Below are 27,185 nucleotides of genomic sequence, written 5' to 3'. Positions count from 1 at the left end.
AAGGAAAGATGGCAGGCAGGCAGGCTGGCTGCCCCTGGGGCAAAGGTTCCACTGAGCTCTGGACACCTCAGTCCTAAGGGTCACCAGGCACTGTACTTACTCTTGTCCCTTTTGTGCCAGGAAGTCCAGGTTCTCCAGTATCACCCTACAACAAAACAGAGATACCATAAGGATGGCTCAGGCCACTGTCACAAGACTGGAGACATTTGCAACCCGGCCCTCCTCCCTACCAGTCAAGCTCACCTTTTGTCCTGGTGGTCCATGTGGCCCCTCGGGTCCTTGCATCCCAGGAAACCCAATGACACCTTGTAACCCTGGAAAGCCTCTTTCTCCCTGCAGAAAAGCACAGAGGTCAGATGAAGGGCAAGGGAGAAGATCGGTCAACTGTGATGGGTGTTGGGGGTGTTAGCCTGGCTGTGCCTGCAAGGTCTTGCTCTCAGAGGGAGGGAGGATTGTCTCTAAGTGGTGAAGGCTGGAACAACAGCAGCAGAGTCCCTAACAGTAAGAGCAGAGGGCAATTCTGGTGCCTTCTGGGTTGACACCAACCTTCTTCTGTCCTTGACATCACCAGTTCAGGTCCTCAGTCTTCAGACTCACAGACTTTGCCAGAAGTCCCCAGGTTCTCAGGCTTGCAGCCTTGGATGGAGCTACACCACTGGCTTCCTTAAGTCACCCACTTTCAGGTGACACGTGGTACAACTCAGTCTCCCAATCATAGCAGTCAATTTTAACAAGAAACCTCTTCTCACCTACCTACCAACCCATCCCTCCACCCACCCATCTGTCCATTCACCCACCCATCCACCCATCCATCCACCCTCCCATCCATCTACCCACCTATCCATCCATCCATTCACCCACTCACCCATCTATCCACACAACTATCTTCCCCTCCATTTGCCCTTCCATATCCATCCACCTATATATCTGCCTACCTATCCACTCACATACCATCCGCTCATCATCCATCTTGACATATACCCAATATGCCATCCATCTTCCCATCCATGTACTCATCTATCCATCCATCATCCATCCATCCATCTACCCACCAATCCATCTGCTCATCCTATTGGCTGTTTTGCCAAAGGAAATGGACTGAAGCCTAAGTCTTTCTAAGTACCACTCAGCATTGCAAGAGTTCACAATGAGAGTCTGAGAATGGATGATGAAGCCCTCTCCAGTGCTTCATGTTGAGTTCTTAATATTCAACACCCGACAAAATGTATTGTACATATTAAGAGCTATATAATATATAAAGTCTGTAAACTAAAACTAATCAAGTGTTTTTCAGTGAGTTGATTGTAATCTCAGCCGGTTACTAGCATCTTTTTGCCATCCATAGATAACACGTTGTGATGGCATGGTCAGTCATGTCTCTCTCTGTAGATCTCTCAGAATTGGTGACAATCAGGGTTCTGATCTCAGCCCACAAATGATCAATAGTTCCATAGTGGGCTTGGGTCAAGCTCTTTTTCAAAAGTAAATTTTTCAAAGAAAAGATGAAAGTTTACTGGTCGTCTCTGCCCCAACCCAGAAATGAAATAAGAAATGTGATGTTTAAAATAAGGAATATCACTCGTGGTATAAATGTTTGACAAGGGTTGTAATACACTGGGAAAGAACAAAGAACAGTGAGAAAAACTATGAGACTCTGGACCTTAGGCTGACCTTCCAAAGAAGAATGTACAAGAAAGTAAGTACAAGGAGAGACAGAAGGACGAGGAAATATGGGCTGGAGAAAGGCTGAGGGGGCTGGGGCGGGATGTCAGACCACATGGTTGAGAACAAACGGAAAAGAAACACTGGCAAGGTGAAAACACACAGGAAGGAGGGACCCAGCTTTGAACCGAGAGACAGTGTGCGGTGTACAGCAAAAGGGAGCAAGTGATCTTTTAGGAAGATTGGCAGATTTTGATTATCAATTAAAAAAAAAAACGTAAGTCCCTTTTCTCCGTATAGCAAATAACCTGTTATAGCTGACGTCAAAGGAGAAGGCGCTTCGGAGTGGGCCAGCAGGATTACTTAAGACTCAGTGCTCCTCTTGAAGCTTTATTAATGCAAAGTAAAAGGAAACTGGCGTGGTGTGCATTACACATAACTGTTTACTTCCCCATAGCATTTCACACACCATGAGTTATTAAAAAGTTGTCCACCATCACGTCATCCAAACAAGACGAGGCAGCACCTTCAAAGCCATGCTTTCTTCCAAACTGTCAACTGGTCCTGGCAGTTGAGGGTGTCTCGCAAAAGTGTGACGGTGACCCCAGGCTTTCATGGGGTTGCATGTGAATAAATAGGGGACAATATTTTTACATTTCAAAGAAGAGGGGATGTAGTAAATTCCTATACTTTGGAAGCACCCTTGGGCCAGTACCAATAGAATCTACTAGAAGAAGCCAATTCAAGCACACTGTGTGCCCTCAAATGTAGTTTGACATGGACGCTGGATCCTTCTCCCCATGTCTGGCGAGTGCTGAGAAAGGAGACCTCCAAGTCTTGTACAAATGCTGAGTGAAGCAAATACATTCACCCTCAGACTGTCATGGTGGTGGCACCAAGCAACCATGGGAAATGCTGAGTCATGATGGTGGCACCATGCAACCACAGGAAACGCTGACTGCTATTGTGATGGTGGCACCAAGCAACCACGGGAAATGCTGAATCATGATGGTGGCACCATGCAACCACAGGAAGTGCTGAGTCATGATGGTGGCACCAAGCAACCACAGGAAATGCTGAGTCATGATGGTGGCACCAAGCAACCACGGGAAATGCTGAATCATGATGGTGGCACCATGTAACCACAGGAAATGCTGAATCATGATGGTGGCACCATGTAACCACAGGAAATGCTGAATCATGATGGTGGCACCATGCAACCGCAGGAAACGCTGACTGCAAAGGTGCTGTCATATGGGCCACCAAACTGGAGCGCCCAGTCCTCGTATGTAGAAAAGCTGTGCTCAAAATAGAACATAACTGAACCGCGAACAGCTGGCCCCCAAAATAATAAAAAATAGTAATAAAATAAAAATTGAGTCGTGTATCCTCAAATAACCAACATGAGCTGGGGAGGCAATGAGGAGGGCACGTCACTGGAGAACTTTCTAGTATGTCTGTGGAGTATTTTTAGTACTTAATTGATATTGGCAGTATCACCAGAAGACCAACAGAGATAAGATTTTTTTTTTATTATTTCTCATTTTTAATCGTGGAATGAGCACAGTGCGGACGGGAGCCAGATGAACTGATTCCTCCCAGATTTTCACTGAGTCAGCGCTGAACCAGAATTAGAAATGAAGTCAGCCCACCCTAGGCCCTTCCTTATCTAGGTCACTAGAGCAAGCTGGTTCCCAGCAGCATATTAAAGGAACCCATAGCATGACGTCAGCCTGTGAAACAGACCCTTCGCGTTCCTGCTGAAGGGAAAGTTCAACACCCATCCTGAACTGACTGGCCGCATGTCACTGGTGACCCCCGCACACTCCTGGGAACAGAGAAGAAAAATCTGAATTCCCAGACTGGCCTTCACACAAGGACACATTCTTCCCCAAATATCACTAGAAGACTTAAGCAACTGCATCTCTCAAGGGTTTTGAAATTAGCTAAAAAGGAAGTGACTCTCTCCATCACAAAATTTTTGCTACTCCCCATTTTAAAAAAATTTCCTGTTTTTTATTTTTCCAGTAAAAACTGCACATTCATATTTAGATGCCCCGTGTCCTCTCTGAGTTTACCATGAGAACGGAGGCAGAACGGATAGAAGGGACAAGCACTCAAGCAACCATACAATGAGTTGGCACACGACGCAGCTGCACTGGAGCCAAATGGCTCCATCCTGCTTCAAGCAGAGATTTCCACTGGGGAAGAAGGGAGAGAAGAGAGCCGGACACGCCGTGCAAAGGCCATCGGTGCCAGGGGTTTCCGAGCCAGACTCTGCAGCTGCAGTGGGCAATATTCCAGCTGTGACCACCCTGAAGCTCAGGGCCAAGTGCAGAGTGGAGGAGGAAGAGCTCCCCTGTCATCCAGTTCCCACAGTGTGCTACAGGGCAAAGTCAAAGGACAGGGTGGCCACTCGGTTGGTCCTAGGCACAACTGACCACCACAGCCATGGTTTACCGCAATGGTGAGCAACATTGAAGAGAAGGAGCTGGGGCATAGCTTAGTAACAGAACATTTACTGGGTTCTAGCCCCAGCAATGGAGGAAGAGATAGTCACCAAGAGAAGCTTGTAAAACATTACACAAAAGCTTCGATGTGACCAAGCTTTGTGAGTTCACTATTATGAGGAACCGTGTCAGTCAGAGAGAATGTGCAGATTTTCAGCACTAAACTGGGAGATGCCTGAAGATGCCAAGATGCTGGCCACCCTGAACTAACCGGACTGATTGAGACCAAATGCAGCCATCAAATTACCCCACTGTGCCTAATAAATGTGCACCAATAGTATACATCGATTAAAAAAAAAAAAAAGCTCATCCTCTCTAGCCCCCAAAGCCATTTAACTATATATGGAATTTTAGATCCAATCTGTCTCTGTGTAAAGAATGTATCCATCAAGGAAAGTCGTTACGGCTATGTTCTCCAGGGAAACTCGGAACCTGAAGAGGAGAAACAAGTGCCGTTGTTTATGGAGATGAAAGCAGCCTGCAGCGTCATCTCGGGGCTGACGTTAGCCGTTCCAAATGAGGCTTGAAACAGATTTATGCTGGAGAAGAAACTCATAACGTCTGCTGACCGTATCATCTACGGCAAACACATAAAGATCCAGTAAAATGTAGACGGAAAAGGTGCCTTTGTAAACCTGATCGCGTCCCTGCTCTCAGAACACCATAAAAAGAGCTTAATTAAGGTTCAACTAGCATCTCAGCCAGAAAGTCAAACACAAAGCACCCGGAACTCGTGATGTTGATACAGTAGGGAATTTCTAAAATCAAGGGATAATTACCAATCACGACGTCTAGAACGAACACAAACTGTATCTAAAATAAATGGCCATCAAAAATCCTATTATCAAAAGCAAACACAATGGCCAGGGTGGTGACTCTAATCCTAGCATTTGGGACGCTGAGGCAGGAGGATTGATGCAAGTTTGAGGCTAGCCTGGGCTACATAATGAGTTCATCCTCAATGATAAGTTGGAATTCTGTCTCTATAATATTTATCTAAGGGACTGGAGAGATGGCTCTGTGATTAAGAGCACTGGCTGTTTTTGCAGAATCAAACAAGGGTTTGGTTCCCAGCACTGACATGGTAGCTCACAACCAACTGTAATTCAGTTTCAGGAGGGTTAGATGCCTTCTCTTCTGGTCTCTGTGGGCACTGGGCACACATGTAGCACATATACATACATACAGGCAAAACACACTTATTCATAAAATAAGACTAAACAAATATTTTTAATTTAGCCTATATAAAATAAATTTTTAAATGGATGAAGTATGGCTGTTTCGAGGGCCAACATAGGAAGTTTGATTTCAATCAAACTTTAACTGATTTTTCATGTTCTAATCAATAGGATCATAGATCTCCATGGGAACCACAGCACAGGCAAAGATGCTTGCTAATACCTGGAGCAAAACATGGGCAGGAGGATCTCCATGGGTTTGCACGGAAAACACAGGAAATCAGATGATCAACACTGTTTGAAGAATGCAATCCACCCTCTACCTCATCTTTACTTGGTTAGTGTTTGGCATGCAGGAGGCAGGACTGCGAGATACCCAATAGCATGGTGCACCCCACGCAAGGGGCAAGTATGTGAACACGTCCTACCAGCTTTACATGTTAGAAAATCCTGGGAAGGAAAGAGCCAGGCTTAGCCCTTGAGGCCCCATTAGTGCCTAGCTGATGCCTCTGCTCCCAGCTAAACAACAACAGGAAAATCTCTGCCTTGGACATGATCCTGAGGCAGCTGTGCCCTTCTGTCGTCTGGTACCCTGAGATGTTACTTTCCACGCAAGGCTGAGCATAGCTGAGAGAGAAAAACGTGTGCATTTTCTGTCCACAGCTCCCGGTGCATGTGGCTACTGGGAAGCTATTTGGGATGCTGGGCCATGGTCAACGGGTGATCACGGTCAACGAGGGACCGCGGTCAATGGGGGACCCTGGCACTACACCAAAATTCCACATGTTCAATCCCTTGAGCCTAGCCAAACAGGCATCTGCAGGACCATTTCCGGAATGCGATACTGCTGGGAAAGTTATAGGCAGGCTGTAATCTGTGTCAGCGGGTCATGGAAAAGCTCCTGTGACAGGGGCCTCTGGGAGCTCCCTGCATGCCTTGTGTTTGACACTGCGCTGCTGTAGGGAGCAGGGACAGGACCCATACAGCTGAGACAAGAGGAGGGCTTCTTTACTTGGGGCAGCACTACGGTTCTGTTTCCCTTCTGCTCCACAAATTTCTCAAAGAATCATAGGTAGCACAGGAGACAGGGTCACTGAACTGCAGGAAGTGTCGGGTCTACCATGGTCCAACACAAACCTCAACCCTGCCAGCAAGTTAACCATGGGTCTCAGTGTCAACACGGCTAGCGAGTTCACGATGGGGTTCACCGCAGCCAAGGCGGTGAGGAGACACAGCGAATCGTTCACTCAACACAGGAATAACCAAAGAGCTGCAAATACCTTCCTAACATAGACAAGTCAAAACTTTCCCATGGAGCCAGTCCTCCAACAGCAAACTGGCCAAGATGGGGGTCACCGACGGAGGAGAAGCGGCAGCAGACCGGCATGCTGGCAAATTGCTAGGGCGAAGATGCAGACATCTAGCACATGGAGTTCCCTGTCCGTATCCTGGAGGACCCACCCTGGCCTCCTGCCTCTGTGCTCGCCAAGTGCTGCGGGCTCTTCCCCACCTGTCCGTGACCTTCAGCCAGAAGCTCGGGAAAACCAAAGGAGGTCCCACACCTGCAGACTATCTACTTGCTCAGCCTTGGGAGCTGAGCTACACCCTCGTTGGAAGGGCCACCTCCCCCATGGCTTTCATTAGATGCCAGAGACCTTTCACCGCAGCCCCCTCTCTGGTCCCCTAACTCAGGAAGCTCCCGGAAGCTCTACCTGCATGGCAGTGACATCTAACCCTAGGACACACAAAGGGATCCTAGCTAGATCCCTCCTTAGCGAAGTGTAGACACAGGAGACTTCAGGAAATCTTAGTCTCTATTGCGCAGCCAGTCCTCTGTGGCTCTCAGTCTGGCCACCAGAGGGAGCGCTGGGTCCACGCGTCTCTAGTAGATCCAGGCTGTGAACAGCAGGAGTGCATCAAATGTTGGGTGGGGTGGCTGGACCTGAAATCCCTGTACTTGGGAGGCAGAGGCAAGAGGGTGAGCTCAAGTCAGCCTACAAGAGACCCTGTCTCACCTCTGCACCAATATGTGCATGCATGTGTGTATACACACACATTCAAGGGCACAACAGAGAGACGTGAGCTTGACAAAGGCCTAAGAAGTAGAACTATCTAGGAAAGAACTTTAAGTATGAAACAAAAAGCCTGTATGCTGGGACTAAGGAGCAACAAGGCGCTGTGGCTGCAGAAATGAAGAACCACGGATTCTTCTGGTTTAATTGGTGAATATCAATTGTACTGAAGGAGGAGATCCACTCTTCCTAGTTCCCACTCTTACCTCCCCTTCCTCCTGATGGTCCCTGCCACTCTGCATCATGGGTATTTTTCAGTTTAACTTTTGCACCTACTTTGTAAACCGAGAAGATCCGGTTGGTTAAGTAACGGCATGGGAACAGCACAGGGCACAGAAAGCAATGGAGTCCTACAAACAGGTACACAGAGGACAGGGGCAGCACACCACCCTGCCAGCAAAACATATTCAAGGTTCACCTTTGGCTCCCCTCCTCGCTGTAGTGTGTGAGACTCGGGGGGAGAAGGGAAAGAGATTCATACAAGTCAGGCGTGGAGGTTCACACCCAGCAACAGAACTGGCCACAAGTTCAAAGCCAGCCCAAGCTGCATGATGAGCTGCAGGCCAACCTAGGCTACAGCGTGTTACAAAGAAAAAGAAAAAAGAAAAAAAAAAGAGCAAAGAGTGAAAGAATGCATGAGTGAATTAATGATTGATCAAATAAATAAATAAATACTCATTTGCAGCAGAAGGTCTCCATGGTACTGAACGGCAGGCTGGGAACTGTGCTAGCTGTGTCCCTGGATGACTGTGTACGCTGGGCACAGCAGCAAGTGGGGGGCTGAATCGGGTTATTAGGGCCAACGAAGATAGAGGGAAGAGACTAACGGGCACAGAATTGGACACAACCCAGGGTGGCAAAGCACCCCACAGCCCTTTGCTCCATTTGCCTTGTTCTGTCTTTATTTGTAGAAGACACCCCACTCTCTTGTGCTGGCACAAAGTTCCCTAGGGGGTCTTTCGGGTGGGCAGGCACACTAGGTTCACCCCACACAGGAGGTCACTCTGGGGATGCCAGGCCACAAAGCAAGGAGGCAACCTTCATGTAGACAATAAAGCAATGTTGCCACAACTCGGACACCCAGGTGAGTGTCCCCTTAGGTCCCATCTCTGTGACCTGACCTGTTGCAGCCTTTTTGCCACTAACCCCACCAGGATACTGTCCTTTTGATGGAGGCTGTCCTCAGAGAACACAGTAGACTTCAGAGAAATGCTGGATGGCCCCTGATCTGGGCACCGTGAGATGATGATCCTCAAGGGCTGCCCAGAACTGCCATGAGGTCACCTTCTGCTGGCAGCACGCCTGCCCCTCTTTTTCCAGATTCCATAAAAATGGTCAAATAATTCTCTGCTCTGGCTTAACGGGATTTATTTAGGGAAGGGCTGAGACTTGGAGAACATAGATAATTGATATCAAGACTTCACGGGGGGGGGGGGGGTGGCGGCTCTTTCCTGAGTTCAGACAAAAAAAAGAATAAATCTTTTTGCCCATAAAGATAAGTTTGCTTGTCTTTGTTATCTCTGAACCAACTGTTTAAAGAGTGTGTTTTGCGTTAACGGGAAATTTGAAAAATACCCTCTGTTCCTAAGTAGCCCTTGGAGGATGAAGACGTTAACTTGAGAGCGTGTGTGGGTGTGACGGGGTCTTGAAACAAAACTAGGACATATAAATGTCAGGAAATGCCACAGTCTGGCCATGAACATTTTTTTTTGTCTGTGGTAACAGAAAACATGAACAATACCAATGAAATAAATATCCTGACAAACCAGGCTTGGTCCACACATCCCGAAAACTCCAGCACTCAGCCGGGAGGACTCTGGAGTTCAAGGTTACAAGAAACTGTCTCAAAAAGAGAAGGATAAGGAGGGGAGGGGAGGGGAGGAGATCTAACCCTGAGAGCAACATCTATAACTAATAATATAAAAGTATAGGACAGTCTTTGGGTTTAAACATGAGGAAACTCGCCAGAGAGCCTCAAAAGTAAATTAGGACATATAAAACGTTTACTAGGAAAACAAGAAAATAAAATAACCCAAAAGATGGAGGCTAGGGCATTTCAAACTCAACTGAAAAGGACAGGCATCCAGGCGCCGGGAGGGAGCAGACCCGGGAGGAATCTGACTTTGTCTCCCGCCCATTGCGCTGATGGGGAAAAGAGCTCCAGCCAGGCATGAGAAGATTGTGGCCTTGGCTCCAATGCCCACCATGTGGATTCTCTAAAACTCAGTTTTCCCATGGGTCAATAGAGATGCCCACCCTGCCTGGCTGACCAAGGGTCAAATTTGATCACGTATTGGGTTGCTTCCTGTTTGCAAGGCCACTGCACACCAACGCATCCTCTAATGAGGTCCCAGGACTCATGTTGCAGCCCACACATATCCGATGGCATACACGCTTGGTGTCCATCGTTAACTCCCCTCCCTCAACAAGTTATCAGGTAATTATCAGCACTGGGCCCGTTTTCCCCTGGGATTCACTGTGGTTCCAAACTCCACTGACCAGAGCCAGAAGCTGAAAGACAAAGGACTTCTCCAAGGGGGTAAAAATGAGGGCAGTCAAGTCTCCCTGTAACATAGGACAGCTTTGGCTGAGCCTGGGGACTCACAGAGCCCAAAGTCGTGAGCCTGGAAGTCACTGTCACACAGACCTGAGCCAGCACAGAAAGGGATTTTAGTCTGTTTCCACGAAATATCACAGTTCCTTCAAAACACAGGCACTCGAAGAAACAAAGCAAGAAGCTGGACTTCTGTATCATTTTGCTTGGGATCAAAAACATCTTGATTTAAATGTCAGTGAAGAAGGCGGGAGACATAACAGTGAAGAATAACACGGGGGGGTGGGGTGGGGTGGGGAGGGCCTCGATACTTGAAAACGGCTTTCCTGGGCTGCTGTTTCACTGTTTCTCAAAACTGACATCCACGCCTGTAGAAGCTGCACTGGGGCCATACCTGAAGCCAGGCTACAGTCCAATTAGTTTTAAACCAACGATAATTTAAGTTTAAACTCTTTGTGCCATTTTTCCTAGGCCTATTTCGTAGAGGTCTGTAAAGTCATACTAAATTTATAGTATCATTTCCTGCTCTCATGTTCTTAATTCCTTAATACCGATAGATTAAATGTTAAGTTCTCTGGCCAGTAATCAAGATATGGAAATGAATTCCATTGCAGTTTGTTAATTACGAGGCAGTAGACTTCCCATAAAATAGATTATAGATGGCACAGTATAAAAACATGAATTTTCCCATTTAATTTGCTACTTAAAAAAAAAGATTAGAGGGCAGATGACCGAGTGTTAGAGAGACAGGGAGGGAAGCTGGCACCAAGCACTGAGGCAGGACGAGCTTGCCAGCACAGTGCCTCACCCCAAAGGTCTAAGGTCTGAAAGAGATGCTACAGCTGAGGGGACTCGCCAGCCAAGATCCCAAAGGACACCCTCTTGTCTCCCAGGTATCCAGCTGCTCACTTTGTGGAAATCCTGAGCTCACTCATGGAATTCCAAACCAACAGAGCCACTCAAGGCCTGTCCATCCCCCAGAGCCCTTAGAGATGCCACAGCACAGCAGGGCATACGAGAAGTGACAAGCTCAACCCCTGTCCTTGAACAGCTAGTTTATAAATTGCGTGATTAAGTGCCTGGCTTCGGGAACAACATGCTGGACAGAGTGTCAAGTGTCCCGTGCCTGTGTACATCTGTCACTGTGTGCAATCATTACCTTTAGAAAGCCAAATTTGACTTGTAGTGGGTGCTCACGTTGAGTGTAGCAACACAGGCTGTGCATAATAAGGTCTGGTATACAAGCTGTCTGGAAGTCTAGAACCTGTCTTGATGTCAGTGCTGGCCATCTGTCTATGTATTATCTATCTACCTACCTACCTATCACCTATCCATCCATCTATCTGTCTATCTATCTATCTATCTATCTATCCATCTAGCTATCTCTATCCCCCCTCTTTCTTTATCTGGGACACTGAGAGAAATGTGTCCTAAAGAATGCATGTGCTAGAGAATGTCCCAGGCTGGGATAGACAAACGAAAAAGATACACACTGTGGGCTGAGGCACCCATGAATTCACAGGTGACACAGAAAGCAGCGTGGCTGTGCCCACTCCCACACTCATGAGCTACAACCCACCCCCTTCTCTTTAGTTCCCGGTCCTTATCTTAACAGCCAAATCAAAGAAACAGCTGACAAGCTGCCTCTGGAGGAGGGAGAACTATTAGCAAAGTGAAGGAAGCCAGGCGAGATTTAAATAGTTCCTTTGAATTCTAGCAGCCACTTCCCATCTCTAAAGAAAAATAATTGGGAGATAAGACATGGAACCCTAAGTGGCTGGATTAGGAGGCAGAAAGCAGGACAGGCGTCATAAACCCACCCAGACCCACCCAGACACCAGCGGCTTGGGACATCTCAGAGCTCACGAGAGAAATGAATGATGAGGGGACACTGAGGGGACACCACTAAATACTGCTGAATCACAGGGCCCTTTTCCCAGAACACATCACTGGAAAGGCATCTGACCCCGAGGAAATGTCGTGGCTGACCTCCCTCAGTCCCACATCAGCTGAGAGGCCTGCAAGCCACCACATTCCCATTCTCGCTGATAAAAGATTAGACAGGCCAGGCTAATGTCTTCTGTGACGCTGCTGGAAGACCCAAGTCAGACAGGAGGGACCTGAGGGGTCAGCCATATCTCCTGTGAGAGTCACCGGGGAGGAATGTAGGAGACACAGGTCCACACCTGGCTGTAAGGCTGCACAAGCAGCTGTTCTGCACCGTCCGCCTCAGGGTGCAGGTGCGCTGAGGACAGACACGTCCTCTTCCCCAGGTAGACCTTGCGTCCGAATGCAGGACTTAAGTGTTGAGCTCTAGTCCCCAGGTGTGGTGTGGACAGGGCGGCAACCTTTGGAAGGTGGTGAGGTCAAGGGAGAACCGAAACTCTCAGGACCCACCCTGAGGACACAATGGGAACACCTGCCTGTGAGGAAGCCGGCTGTCATCAGACAAGGAATCCTGACCTCAGACTTCCTGCCTCCAGAACTGTGTTTACAAGTCATTTAGCCTGGGGTCTTTCGTTACAACATCCTGACAGACCAGGACAAAGAAAATGATCCTGGTACTACATGTCAGGGTCCCTGATCCCCTTTCCTGATATTGACCCCACAGAACTGACTTGCACCTCTGGTCACAGCTCTGGGGCTCCCCACCCAGTTGGTGTTCACCCGCAAATAGACCACCCCTATTCTTGGGCCTTCAGCCATAGGTCAGGAGCAAGAAAGAATTCTGGGATATTGGGAACTAGACCAGGTGAGCCTATGCTATGAGCATGCATAGGAGGAAGAGGAGACTGGGAAAGGACCAGTAACTCAGGGAGGAACAGGAGAGAATTTTATAAAGATAGGTAACAAGATGGTCTGGGGCCCGGGAAGCAAACTTGTAAAATTCCCCTCACATCAGCATCATCTCAGGCCTCAGCTGATATCATCAGGCCTTGGAATCACCAGGGCCCCAGACTATGTTGCTCCTCAATGGAGACAAGCAACTGAAAAACCCATGAGAAAGAAAAACATCACTCTAACCGCCATCAGACGCGAGAATGTTATGATTAGCTCGGCTGGAAGTCCCCTCAACTGTATTTGCTTCTACCCTGGCAAACAAGATGCTCAATTAACTACCCTCATTGTCTCTGGAAGAAGAAAGAGTAAGTGTCCCCAGTCTGAGCAGGATGATGAGCCCAGGAGGAGGACGCCCTCCTGAACTAGGCTACGGGATGCTGTCTGCACCAGTCTGTTCCCAGGGCTGTGTGTGGTCCAGAAATGGGCAGCATGGACCTCTCTCTGCAACAAGGACCTCTGAGCAAGACACCACTCCCCTGGGGCTTCTAATCCTTATCAGCAGGAGACACAGTGGAGAGCACTGCCCGCATGGCCCGTGGGGATGAATCATGATTATTGTTTATAAAATGCCTCAAACCAGCAGGAATGGTTCTGGAGAAAATATCCCAACAGTCTGAATAAGAACAGTCTAGGGAAAAGAGTCTTCAGGGCCCTTCCTTTCACCCATAAAATGAAGGTCTGATTAGATCAGCGTGACTCAGTACGGTGAGGCAAGAAGACAGTCCTGCTTTAAAACAAGCTCCCATATTGGAGATGTACCCTTCCACAACGAGGGTAAACTTGGTGTGCATTGGGGAAGCGACATGAGGCCACACGAGTGTCACGCCTGAGCAGGCTGCTGTGTTGCAGGCATGTGCTAGCACACAGCTGAATTGCCTCCATTTCAACTTTGCACTGAGTGTTAGCTCTCCAGCTGTTCTGCTCAGCATCGTGCTCAGCTTGGAGCATCTCTGTATTGTTACCAGATCGCTGCTCCTTCCACCATGGCTCTCGGATAAGGGCTGCCTGTCTTAGTAACCAGTGCTCCCGGGAGCACAGAGAGCCCACAGAGGGGAGAGATAAAGAGGGCTGGAGTGCTCGGAAACTTTCTGGATCAAAGGGTTAATCTTCCAGAGGAAGCCATGTCCAAATCAATCCTGCAGCCCGGTAATTTAGACTCTGGAATTCACTCCACCTCTGAACCTCTCACCCAGAGCCACGAGCTGACCTCTAGATGTGACATGTTTCAGCAGGACACTGGACGAGCCTTTGTGGTCCCAGGAAAGACGTGAGAAAGTCCCAGCCAGCACCCACTCCTGAAAGTATCCTTCCTCTGCTAGCAGATGAGTCTATAAGTGGGACTAACGGGGGAATGACCCTACTGAGGGATTGCTGCCAGGGACAGCCTCAGGGCAATGCTCTGGAGATCGGCCCCCAAACACCACCAGAACCTCTTGGGAAGAAACTGAGTCAATTAAATGTGGAGTCAGATAAGCATTATACCATTACAAAATCACATAGTTACCAGGAGGGATGCTAAGCCATATGCGGACATGGAGTTGTGGTGTACCTTTGACATCATAATGGGTTTGCCAAACGGGAAACTGAACAAGAGGGACCACTTCCCCGAAGTCATCTGGCATGCTCATTAGCCCTGACTAATTCTCCCTTTGTTTAATTGCCCACTGTGCCCCAACCACTTCGCAAGGACCCAGGGCTCTGTTAGTCTCATTCCAAGGGTGTAGCTTCCAACATCCATGCTCCATCTTCATCATCAGCCTGACGGTTGCCTGGAAGCAGGCTACATACCCGTGACAGCAACCAACACACAAGAGGGAAAGCCAGGGGCATTTTCATTTGTTGGGACTTATGGTGGGTCTTTGATCTTTAATCAAAACATAAAAACCTCATTTTGTCACTTTCAATGACTCCTTTCCCGTCAGCCAGTGTTGTGTTGGGCTCACATATACAAAAAGAAAACATTGTAACTTGCCCATGTATGGCTAAGACAAGAACCGCAAAACGCCTGCCCCACGCACAGTGTGGACTCATGTGAAGTGCCAGGATGCTGAAGCCACAGGATACGAGGCTGCTGAGGACTGGCTCTAGATGGAATCCATGGACAATCTCCCAGGAAAGCCCACTTCCAATCAGGCATGAAATTGAACGTTTCAGATCTAGGACTATATATCACGTTCAGGGCCATGGGCTTCTTAGCCAGAATCTCGAGCCAACCCCTGGACCTAATTTCAAGCCATTAAATTCCCTGCTGCTGTTTCCGAACATGGGAACCAAATGCACTTACTATGTTCCGAGCTGTGCTGGAGAGGGTACATTCCAAACAGCTGCAAGTGGAGAGCTGTGGAGGGTTAGCCCAGAGCGTAACGGCCCCGGAAGCACATGGCCAGGGGGGCACATGGAGCTAAAGTCGAGACCTAGGCAGATGAATGTGAGCGGTGGCCGAGGCAGCTCGAGGTCCCTTAAAGATACTGATATACCAGGGAGACATAACAGGACACAGGGGGTGGAATGAGACACACCCACACGGGCATGGATCCCTTTAGCGTCTTCCCTGTGGCGAGCTGTGGCTATGTGTCCTGGGATTCGGCACTTTTTATAAAAATCCTTTTAAAAGTTACCCCCACCCCCCCAAAAAAAAGACAAAAGTAGGTGACTGTGGGAATCCATGCTGATTCTCACGATCAGGGAGCCAGAGGATGATTCATGAGCAGTGTGAGGAAATAGGAAATCGGGACATCTGGAAAAAATCTTGGCATGACAAGACACCAGACACACATGGAAAAGGAAGAGTGTATGCTGGCCCATATCACCCACCAAACGGGAAGAGAACATCCCCAGAGCCTATAGACAAACATGCATGGCCCAGAGTCCTGGAGCCAGACACGATGGAGCCCCAGAGCCCCGCATTCTCAGAAACACAGGAACATTTCACACAGCACCCCCTGTCATGATACCTAACTAAGGAGTGCTGGCAAGGGGGGAGCCTGGGAGGCACTCTCAGATGGAGATGCTCGTCAGGAAGAGTGCTTAGCAACAGAAGAACACTGAGTGTTCAGGGAAGCTGGGACAGCGGATACGGGAACCAGCTTCTCCTGGAAGTCACAGAATAACGATTCTGGAAATGGCTGCCAAAATCACAGATAAACTAGAAGTGAATGACCCATGCTTCCAGAAAGGCCTCCCAAGCACACCCAGGCTCACACTTCCTCCAGGATTGACAAGCAGTCTGATGTCTCTCAGCCTGGGTTCTGGGAGCTGGTCGCTTGGTCTCCATCTTTGTCTAAATGCAGGAGTTTAGCTGGGTGTGAGGCTGGTCTGCAGTCTGTGAACTTCCATGAGTTGAGCCAGCAAGTGAATGTTCCTCACACTTATCCCGACTCTAAAAATACTGGCACTGCTGCCATGCCATGTGGGCACACACACCCCTCTGGGGCAGGATTCACGCTAGCTCTGGGTACATGCTGGTCTGAGCCATCTGATAAAAGCCACGCCTTGTGAGATGGGGGAACCCACAGCAGAGTTCTGAGCCACCTGCGCCAAAAATGTGTGTTTTGCTCATTTCTCAAACTGTCCTCAGAATCTTCCTGAACCAAAGGACATGGACAGACATCCTACAGGTAACATAAAGACCACATCCGGGGAAGCTCTACACAGGATGCATTGCCTCCAGACTGTTCTGGACACTGGTAAACAAAAAGATGTCCTGCCAGGCTCAAAAACGCTAGGGACAATCTTAGAGACACTCGGGGCACTTACTAGCCTTGGACCTAGTAAGAAAGTCTTTTAATATTTTACAGTGAGTAGTAGCATTTCTTTCATGCAGCTTGATTTTTTTTGTATCTCATACATTGAAAATTTAAAAAAATGAATTTTCTTTTTGAAACGAACTAGATTCTACTCAAAGAAGCATCTTCTCAAAGAAAGTAGTCAATTTTCTTACTCTTATGAATAACCTGTTGCTTATTCAAATCAGTTAACTGGCTCAGAGTCTCAAAGAATCTTCACAAAAATCTTTCATCAGCTACACAAAAGAATGTATTGCCTGGGAAGCAATGGGTTTCCTCTAACATTTAAACATTATATTTGGTGTAGCTTAATTTCTGGGAAATAAATTTACAAATCTCTGTGACCCATAAAAAGATAATCTTGTCCTGTCACCCTTAAGGGTCTCAGTTTATTCAATTATGCACAGCCACAAAGAATAACAAGGAATAAAAAGAGAGCCACTAACCCGTATGTAAAGCAGAATATATAAAAACATGTTTGTACGTTTATATTTCACAATAAAGTCGTGGCTGAAATGTTTTTTTTTAAAAAAAAATCAACAGAAATGAATACATTTATAAGTGGAAGATTACTGAATTCTCCAAAAATACTGATAAAGTGCAATGCTCGCCTCGGAAGGGAATGTCACCTCCGACCTAAGGATGACTCAGAGCGCAGCCTGTGTTTGTGATGTAGCAAAGGAAGAGTCCTGTATCTTAACAGTGATGTTATGGCCTGTGGGATTTTTTTCTGATCATCACAGCATAGCCCAAAAATGACTAGAATGCAAGCCACGACGCTCTTGAAGTCAGAGAATTTCCGGTTCTGAGACAGGAGGCATGGCAACCTCTGGCCCTGGAGGGATGGGAGACAGGCAGTGCAAAACAGCACTTAGATTTGAAAGGATGGAAAATTCCACCTCTCCTCTTAGGGTCGGCTGTGACTAGAGTGAGCCCTCCTTGTGGAGAGGTCTCCGCTCCTATGGTGCATGGCTTTAGACACTGCTCTCTGAGCAACCAGAAGAGGCACAACCAAACACAACCTGGCCTGCATCACACTCCCCTAAACAGACAGAGGCAAGCCCACCTGAGCACTAAGGAGCCTGCAGAATGTATAGGGACAGCGCGTCTTCCCCGGGAGTTGGAAGAAGGTCGTGGCCATGGTCTTACACTTGGGTCCTGCCTGTATATATGAAAAGGCCACATTTGCTGCCAGGGAAGCAGAGGAGGCAGCACGTCCAGTGAGTAATGAGGGGTCACTCGCTGGTTTTTAACCAGAGCCATGAATTCCCTTCCAGATCACCTGTGTGCCGGTGTTTTTTATGGGAATTCTCACTGAGAGAAGGGTGCAGCTCTGCACCTCTTGGTACACCCTATTGCCTTGGTGTAAGGAATGAGCTTTTCCAAGATCAACTGAATGCTATCATTCTGGGCAGGATCCCCACAACCTGGCTCTCGGGAAAAACTGGACCACAGACATAGGGCCTACCTGGCCAGCTCTCTGTCACAGTATGACCCCCTGTGGTCTGTTTGCCTAACAAGACCTGTAAGGGCTGCCCACAACTTAGGGGAGAAAGCTGACTTCTCAGTTACCCTCCAGACACTCCTCCCTCCATTATCAGCTCAGTGGGCAGCATAGATCTTGAAGAGGCTCAACGAGACATTGCGAACAAAACCACCCAGGGCTCTGGCTAGCAGCCGTCAACCCAGTAGGTCTTGACCCCCTTCCCCAAGACATACTTAGCTATATTCAGGGGCATCTCTCTTTGTCACAATGGAGCAGTGTGCCCCCCACACTAAGTGCATAAAGACCAAGGAAGCTGCAAGACATCCCTAAACACACATGGACCTACACACGCACACACAATTGTCACACTCAAAATGTAGTGACCAAGTCGAGAATCCACACTAGCTGTTTTCTTCCACGGCAAGTGTCGTGGTAACACGTGAAAAAGTGCTCAGGACCATGCATAAGCCGTGTGGCTATGGAAACCCAGCCTCTCCTTCTCTTTTCCACTCTGACACACCTAAGCCTAGCCCTACTGCCCGTGAGCAGCAGCTGTTGTCTGTGGGAAGATGTCTGGTAAATCAGGCAGGGGACCTGAGCGACTCTATCAGACACCCACGGGGCTCAGCGGCTAGTGAACCCACAAGACATCTGCCCACTAGGGAAAACGCTGTCCCGGGCAAGCTCGCTTCTAACACTACACCAAATGCTTCCCAGATTTCCAAGGTAGAAGTAGAAAAATCACTTCCAGGCCGGCCCGTTCAGTCCCGATACTGCATGTACGTTGGACAGAGAGGCCGCAGCGAGAGGGAGCATTCTCCATGGCGACGCTAGCTCCGCAGTACAGACTAAGCATGTGGAGAGGGGTCATGAATCAGAGGCAGTGTAATGGGTAGTGACGGGGTAATGTGTTTCCTCCCACATCTTTGGCAAGGGTCTGGGTAACCGCTGGGTTAAAGTCTTCTATGAAGATATGGGATGCCGGCATAACTTAATTAAGACTCTCTGTGCACCCAGGATTGCAGGAAGGCCCCTTGCATGGATCCCTAGGCAGAAAGACAAAGCGGTTCTATGATAGTGTTCACCTACTGGACATAGGCAGTTTCTGGTGGTTAATGAAAATAAGTTAACAAGTCTTTCCACCTGTGTGTGTGACACCGGAGTCTAATTGATATGCAAACAGGCCAGGTGCAGGGAACACAGTGTGGCCCTAATCCTGCTTCACCAGGAAGATGTCCCTTCTTGCTCCTCAACACAGGGTACTCTCTTGTCAGGATAGAGATGTATTTTTCTCCACTGCTTCTGCAATCTGGCCTCTTGCTTGGGACTTTTTGTAGAGGAGCAGCCTCTTCCCCTCTAGTTTAATACAGGTTCCTTCTCTGGACATTGCAGGGTGAGGAACAGCGGTAGCTCTATATAAGTGAGGACTGCTTTGGTCAAGGGACTTGAAAGGCTTCTTAAGCAAGACCTGTTCCAGCAATGCATACACACTTAATGTGCAGACATGAAGCAGATGCCAGATGCTGGGGTGCCTCTACCACTCCAGGGGCTAGGAGAGGGATCCCTTATCAAACAAGAATATCTAGGCCCTATCAGTTTAAGATATCATTCCCAACAAGGCCAGCCCTGAGGACACAAAGCCACTGTATGCAGGCCAAATCAGTTACCTAACTTGAGTAAAGAGAGATCTTCCAGGCAGCTGGGAAAATAAACCATTCAGGCTGACTCTGAAAGTCAGTGAGAGCCAAACGGCAGGTTGTCCGGCATTGTACTGACTGCATGATGACAGTGTTCAGATCTAGCTCAGAAATGGGAGACCAAGTCTGCTAATCCCATCTCCAGGGAGAGCCTGACACGGCACAAAGCAATGTGGCCGTTGGCCCCAGATAGTCCAGTTTCCACAGAAGGAACTATCCGAGTGTTCCTGGGGACACCAGAAAGCACGTCCATCTCAGAAACTGATTGCAACCCTTCTCAGGCTTGGACATTCTCCCCCACTTAGGTGGCTATTGCGCTCTCTCTCTCTCTCTCTCTCTCTCTCTCTCTCTCTCTCTCTCTCTCTCATGTGTGTGTTCTATGTTGCTCCCATCCTGTTTCTAAGAACAACAAACAAAAATGAATTTAATGTGTGTACATTTTAGACTCTCAAAGGGATGCCCTTGGGAACTGAAAACACTTGTATGTCATTTAGGACCCATGACCACAGACACCAGAAAAAAAAGGCTAAATTTAGCCCTTATCCATCAATTCCGAAAAGGACCATTGAGTACAAAGATACCGTGCCGGCACCCTTCTCCTCTACAGCCAGCACGGGGAAGCTATCCGGACTCTCCACGCTCACTGCCACCAATAACGATGATGCCCGGAGAACGCCTGCTAATGGCGGCATCATTGCTCAGAACATTGTTAAACACTCTGCTTCCCTTGTGCTGCTCGGAGAGACTGAGAAAGCAGGAAGTGGGTTGGCCCTGGGCTGCCAATCATAGTGTTAATCTCATGATTTGGGGGAAGGGGCGACATTCAGAAAAAGATCATGACATAGGTCCACTCACCTTTTGTCCCTTGACGCCATGACAGTCACATTTCCCACAGCCAGAGCCGCCACAGCCGGAGTCACCCTGAACAAAGAAAGACAGCAAGTTTAAACAGGAGGTCAAAGTACCGTGAGTCAGAGGACAAAGGCACTCGTCACCAAGCCCGACTGCTGGGGTCCAAGCCCCAGGACCCACACAGTGGACGGACAGCACCCACTTTGGCAAGCTGTCCTCCAATTGCCACATGAGGGCCACAGCACACGCACACAACTCCACCCCTAGTAAATAAATAAATGTCATTTTTACAAAGATCTGAATTATGGCAGACATTAGCATCTTCATCCAGTTGTGAGGCAAGTCCCAGCGATCTCCATTCGTGAGACCCAGCAGCTCTAGAGCCTGGAGGTGATTAATGATGAATCACACTCCGCAGAGAAACCCTTAGCGGCCTTGGACTCAATGACGCACGTCACTAGACTGGTTGTCCTTTGTCTGTTAGAAATGGGCTCACCTAGGGATTATGTGAACAGTGTTGCAAGGCAAAGAAATTAGGAGTTTCACACCTAAGAGCAAGGGCTCCATAAAATGGGTCCTGCTTGGCCCTTGTTTTTGCAGGGACTGAGAGGTGTGCAAGAGACTAGAGAGTGAGTGAGTGAGCTGGTCTTCAAGCTCGGGTGTTCAAATTCAATGAAAGCCTGGACATTAAAGAACACTCTATTGCAAAACATATTTTATTGTTGTCTGCTAATATACATCAACAAGAGCTGGAGAGAGGAACGCATTCAAATGCCCAGTGAGAAGTCGGTAATCATCACATCTCAAAAGCACCTCCATCCCACAGGTACGGAGACGAAATGAAGCAGTTTAATGTAGTATGCTAAGATGAGATCGAAATCAGAACCCAGCCCAGTATCCAGGACATTAATTGGCCAACAGAAGAAAAGACATACTTTACAATGCCCCTGGCAGAATCCAAGTTTTAAACCATTATAGACAGCAGCATGGTGCTAAAGGAGAGTGGAGAGGACACAGAGTGAACCATTCAGCAAGCTTTATTAAAGACACTGTGCCAGTTCAGAAATAAAATTTAGACCCATAGTCTGCTTCAGGTGGCAACAGATCCTTCAAAATAAAAGTATGCTATTAATAGTTCCTGGCTCATGAGAAGCCTATATTTTTAACAGCATCCTTGAGGCTGCATCACCATGGAAATCCTCTGCCCAAAACAACCCCATCTGGAGACACTTACTTTATGAGTTAAAGCTGAACAAGTGCCTCCAAGACAGTGAGCTGTTCTTAATTTTATATTTTGGAGATGGGGACACTTGACAGCCATCCAAGTAAAGCCCAGCGGTCAAGATCTGTTCCTCAAGCTGACTCACAGCCCGGCTATTTCAGCATGTACTCTCATGGACCTCCTGACATTTCAGATCACTCCCTGTGCTCTGTCTGCTTCTGAATGTGGATTTCGGTTGCCACCAAGGCTAAGTCTTTAGACTGAACCGAAGAAGGACCGTCCAGAGCACACAGAGAAAACACGGAGGGACTCCACAGACAGGCTGCCTTAACTGTCTCCGCCTCTGACCACCTGAGGCTGATTTACTACACCCTGAACTTAGTGTGGGGCTGTCTTATCCCAAACCTACTTGGGTAATAAAGGCTGCAGTAATGGGCGATGTTACTAATTAAGGAATCGGTGGCATGTCACCCATTGTTGAGTCTATCTCTGCTCCAGCATCATGGACACCAGGAAGTAGGTAACTCCAAGTCCCAACGGTGGCAGGCCATCCTCCTCCCTGGGATCTGCCATTCCCCACACCTTGTGCTTTAAAGCAAGGGCAGTTCACTCCACTCATTAAATTCTGCTTAGTCTCATCCTGTCCCCATTGATTTCACCCAGAGAAATTAACCAGGCAGGAGACTGCAGGGTCTGTGTGAGACTTGGCTCCCAGTCACCCACACTAAACAGAGGGTCAACACAGCTTGAGGTTACCAGAATTTCGACATAAAAGACAATGGTAGCTCCTATGAAACACCACATTCGAAGACAAGCCAAAGACGGTGATGTGATGAGGCTGGGGTTTTTCTGTCTGAAATGCTGCTGCCATCTAGGAAGCTCAACTCCCTTCACTCTGAAGGAGTTCGTCGAATCAAATCTCCCAGAGTTGTTCCTATAGCTAGCAGTGGATTCTATAAGCACAGAGGACACCCCAACCCTCACCCTGGGCAGAGATGGTGAAAGCCAAGTGGGTAACTGGTAGGCATCTTGTCTGGAACCTACTCAGGTCTTAAGAACTCTTGACAGCCGGGCGGTGGTGGCGCACGCCTTTAACCCCAGCACTCGGGAGGCAGAGGCAGGCGGATCTCTGAGTTCGAGGACAGCCTGGTCTACAAGAGCTAGTTCCAGGACAGGCTCTAGAAACTACAGGAAAACCCTGTCTCAAAAAAAAAGAACTCTTGACAGAATCTGAAAACTAAACCAACGAAGTCAAGTGCCCTTTCCTCACAGCCTAGACACCACATTACATGAGAACATCTGATCCCAATTCCAACACATGTATCTCTAGTCACAGAGCAAATTTTTGTATTTTTTTTAGACACACAGGAAATCTTATTACCAAATTCTGGTCCCTAAAAAGCAATTCAGGATAACTGACCATTCTAATAGCATCTAAATTACACTATGTTTTTCAGGAGAAAAAAAAGAGTAAGAAGGAGAAGGAAGAGAAGGAGGAGGCTTGGAGGTAAGAAGTTAAGGTTAAGACATGTTCTCTCTCTATAATCAGGCTAGCCTGCCCCAACCTTCTTGGTGCTGGGATTGCAGGTAAACACCACCAAACCCACAAAGAGACAAGTCAGAGACCACGCTGTGCTGTATTCTGGGTGGCCTTGCATCTTATGTAATTGACTTGATTGAAAACAACCATCAGGTTTTAGAAAAAACAGCCACCCATCATGTGATACTTGTTTGCTTTGTTAAACGGGATTTTTAGTCTGAAATGTCACTATTCTGGTACTTAATGATTTCCGTTTTTATGAAGTGGCCCTAGCTGGATTTCACCAGACACAGGGGGCTATTCTGCTGCAATTCCAGGGCATAGAGTTAAAACCAATACACATCGTACCCTGAGGTTCCCTTTCAGTCAGAGTTGGCATTTACTTCTGAAATAACTAATTGAAACAAAAGCCTTGTTCACACAGTCTTATCCATGCATGGCAACATGTCAGGCTTGCAAGGGGCCCATGACTCTATGGCTTTCATAGATTCGAGGTTATCAGAACTGTCTCATGTTAAGGGTGGTGTCACAAACTTCGTGACTTCCTGAGGCCCCTCAGCACAATGCAAAGACGCGTGTGGTTTGTGAGCCCAGCAGTGCCCCCTTGGCTCTAGATCTGAGGGACCTTCTGAGGCCCTGCTCATTCTTCTCCGTGTCTGGAGCACACTGGGCCACATGCACCAGCTCCCAAGCCCATCTGTTTCAGATTCTAGAACGGGAGGAACTGGAACATTCTGTGAATTGCACAGTCTCTTCCCCTCCTAGGGTCAATTAGACTTAATCCTGTTCTGTCTTCCCATGAGAGGCCGGCAGGAGGAAGTTGGTCAGGAATGCTGCCCACTTGAGGCCCTGGAATGTGGCTGAATAATCTCAAAGGACAGGCCATGTGAGACTTGGCCTCTCTCACAGAAGTTGGCCATCCACAAACAAGATAACCCAGGTAGCCAGGGACAAGCACCACAGAGGGGTCTCAACTAAAAACAGTTACACTTTACTGAGAGAGACCTCAACTTCTCACCTCCAAACCTCCTCCTCTTCCTCCTCATTCTTTCTTTCTGAAAAGTGTATTGTAATTTAGATGTTATTAGAACAGTCAATTCTTCTGAAGCAATTTCTGGGACCAGAATTTGGTAATAAGATTTCCTGTGTGTCTAAAAAAAAAAAGATAAAGATTTTCAATGCAAATAAAGACACACGTGTTGGTCTGGGAACAGACATTCTCAAAACTGGAGGGAACTGAACGAAAACCGCATCCCTCCTGAAAGTCCTGTCTGTCAACTCCCGCCAGACACTTCCTGCACAGCCCAGAACCAGAGCATGAGAAGCTGTCCACGTGGAAGCTGGACAGCATAACCTGTTCCCAGTGCCCTGGTATTTGAATACTTGGTCCCCGGCTGGTGGCACTGTTTGGGTAGGGCATGGAGTCCTTCGGAGACAGGTCCTTCATGAGGGAAGTATATCACTAGGAGTGGACCTGGAGGCTTCACAGCTCCGCTCGGCTTCTTTCTATTTCTCGTTCCACCAGAATGTGAAGAGTCCCACATCTATGCTCCTGTCTCTGTGGAGCCATCTGCTGCCATGCTGTCTCCAGAATGGAATGTCTCTGGGAACTGTGAACACAAATCAGCCCTTGCTTTCTGTAAGTTGCTTCCTGTTGGGCATTTGGTCACAGTAACAAAAGTGTAGCCAGTCCCCATTGTCACCCTTCAGATGTGGGCGTACACAAGCTTCAACAGCAGAGACAGCGTTAAGCAGAAGCAGAAGGCACAATATTCAAGGAATGCAGAGGGCCCTAAGAAGTAATCCCCAGATAAATACCTTTCATATTCCTTGAGTAGCCCTGCAAACCTCTCAGGACAGGTGAAAACCATTTGCATTAGTAAAACTTTCTCTTGCCCTCCCATTATGGTTTCCAGAAAGTAGACCCAGCAACCTTAATGGTGTCAAATACGCTAGGTTGAAAACACACAGTGACTTCAGGTTGAAAACACAATGACTTCACAGTGCACACTGTCCCTGCCAAAGAAGAAGATACCAGAGATGGAGGTCAAAGAACTTCTGAGAAATGAAGGCTCTTCTAGGTTGTCACCAAGCTGAAGACACCAAGAAGCCCTTCTTAACATCACAGACACTCCACATGGCGGACAAGTGGCAACATGCTTGCTGTGTCTGCGCAGATGCCAGCTGCCACACTACTGTGCAGAGGGATGGATGGTCTGCCCCATGGATCCGCTAACTGTGACCTGCACGCCATCAGCGCAAGGCCTGGAAGGAGCACACAGGATGAGCTGGTCCTTTGCTTCTGATGGCAGTGGACATTCAACATCCCTGCTTGAACAATTTTTATGTGTTCCGCATCCCACCAAATAGGGCCATGTGGAGCTCTGCCAAGCCCAAACAGCTTATCTTTCAGATTCCTTCCCACATTCCCTGTCCTGCGCAAAATGTCAAAGTATTCATGGGGGGGATGACTAGCCTACTGCACTTCCTGTCACGGCACTTCCTCCAGGATCTAAGAAATCTATGAAGGGGGGAATGTATTTCAGAACTACTGGAGCAGAATTAAAAGCATACACAAATGAAGGGAACCTAGCAGAAAGCAGGGCCTTCGAGTGCTGTGGGTGGGAGGGTCAAGGGTGCAATCTTACACAAAACTGGAAATGGTCACGGACTTTATCCTCAACTATGTACAGGATTATAAAATGAATATCTAAACAGATATCACAATATAAGTTAGCTATCACAGCATCAATAGTAATCACTTAGATTTGAGCCGGGTTTGATGACACAAGCTTCTGATCCCATCTAATCAGGAGGCTGGGGAAGAAGGATCCTGCCTGGGCTACACAGTGAAACTCAAAGTCAACCTAGACAATTTAGGGAGACTCTGTCCCAAAATAAAAAGCCAAAAGAGGGTCAGGAGTATAAGTCATTGGCACAGTGCGTGCTTAGCCTATGGGAAGCTCAAAGCTCTCTCCCGCCGCCCCAAAGCACAAACCAATGAAAGAGCTGACATTTGCACAGCATTTTTGAACTTCCAAAATCATGCCTGGTAGACTGAAAGTGAGTTTGTCCCCTGCAGTCCAATGGGCTTGTGTCCACCTCCGCTTCCCCTTATTGCAGCGTTCTGTCATTCAGTTTTGCTTATTTAAGACAGAAACCACCCTCCAGAGATATAAAAAACATTCTTTATTTCTTCATTCAATTAAAGAATAATTTAGTAAAATATCATCTTACTAAACTCAGCAAAATGTTAAAGTTCAGTAAAACACCACTTCTGTCTCCTTTGATAACGGAAGGCCGGCACAGAGCAGCCGTGACTGCCCTGAAAACTTACAAACAACTCCGCTCTAGTTTGACAACAACTACAAGCGTTGATACATTCTTGGCAAAAATAAAATTAAAAATTAGCAAACCGACTGAGTTTCTAATGCTCAGAACCTTTCCCCCCCCCCCAATAATATGACTAAGGCTTCGCCTGCGCCATCCCTGCTCCATCTGGTTCTCATCTGAAACCGAGTTGCAGAACCCATGTGGGCTCCCACCGCCACCGCACTGTGGAAACAAGGGTGTAGGCTTGGCTTCGAGGACGACCAGCATGTGACTGCACTTCTTGTCCCATTTTCCTCATCGTGCAACTCCGTTGACTCATTTTCCCTGCTTTTCCTCTCTCCCTCCCACTGGATGGGGGCGGACATCCAATGTTCTTCCTGGGGAAGAGGACGCCCCAGAGGGAACGAGTAATGATGGCCAAGAGCTCCACCATCTCCAGCTGCAGACAGATGT

General features: G+C 47.9%; 1 protein-coding gene across 1 annotated transcript in view; it reads right to left on the bottom strand.

The window, feature by feature from the left end:
- Positions 1–27,185, bottom strand: part of Col4a1 (collagen type IV alpha 1 chain) — a 111,674-nt gene that overhangs the window by 46,143 nt on the left and 38,346 nt on the right. Inside the window, exons 2-4 of the mRNA XM_038326946.2 lie at positions 20,641–20,706; positions 244–333; positions 101–145 (exon numbers count right to left, since the gene is read on the bottom strand). Of these exons, the coding sequence (XP_038182874.1) occupies positions 101–145; positions 244–333; positions 20,641–20,706 (201 nt within the window). The remainder of the gene's footprint in view (positions 1–100; positions 146–243; positions 334–20,640; positions 20,707–27,185) is intronic.

The sequence above is a fragment of the Arvicola amphibius genome, chromosome 4, assembly GCF_903992535.2.
Source record: "Arvicola amphibius chromosome 4, mArvAmp1.2, whole genome shotgun sequence".
Lineage (NCBI taxonomy): Eukaryota > Metazoa > Chordata > Mammalia > Rodentia > Cricetidae > Arvicola > Arvicola amphibius.
Note: the sequence above shows the minus strand (reverse complement) of the source record. Positions and strands in the feature narration are given on the sequence as shown.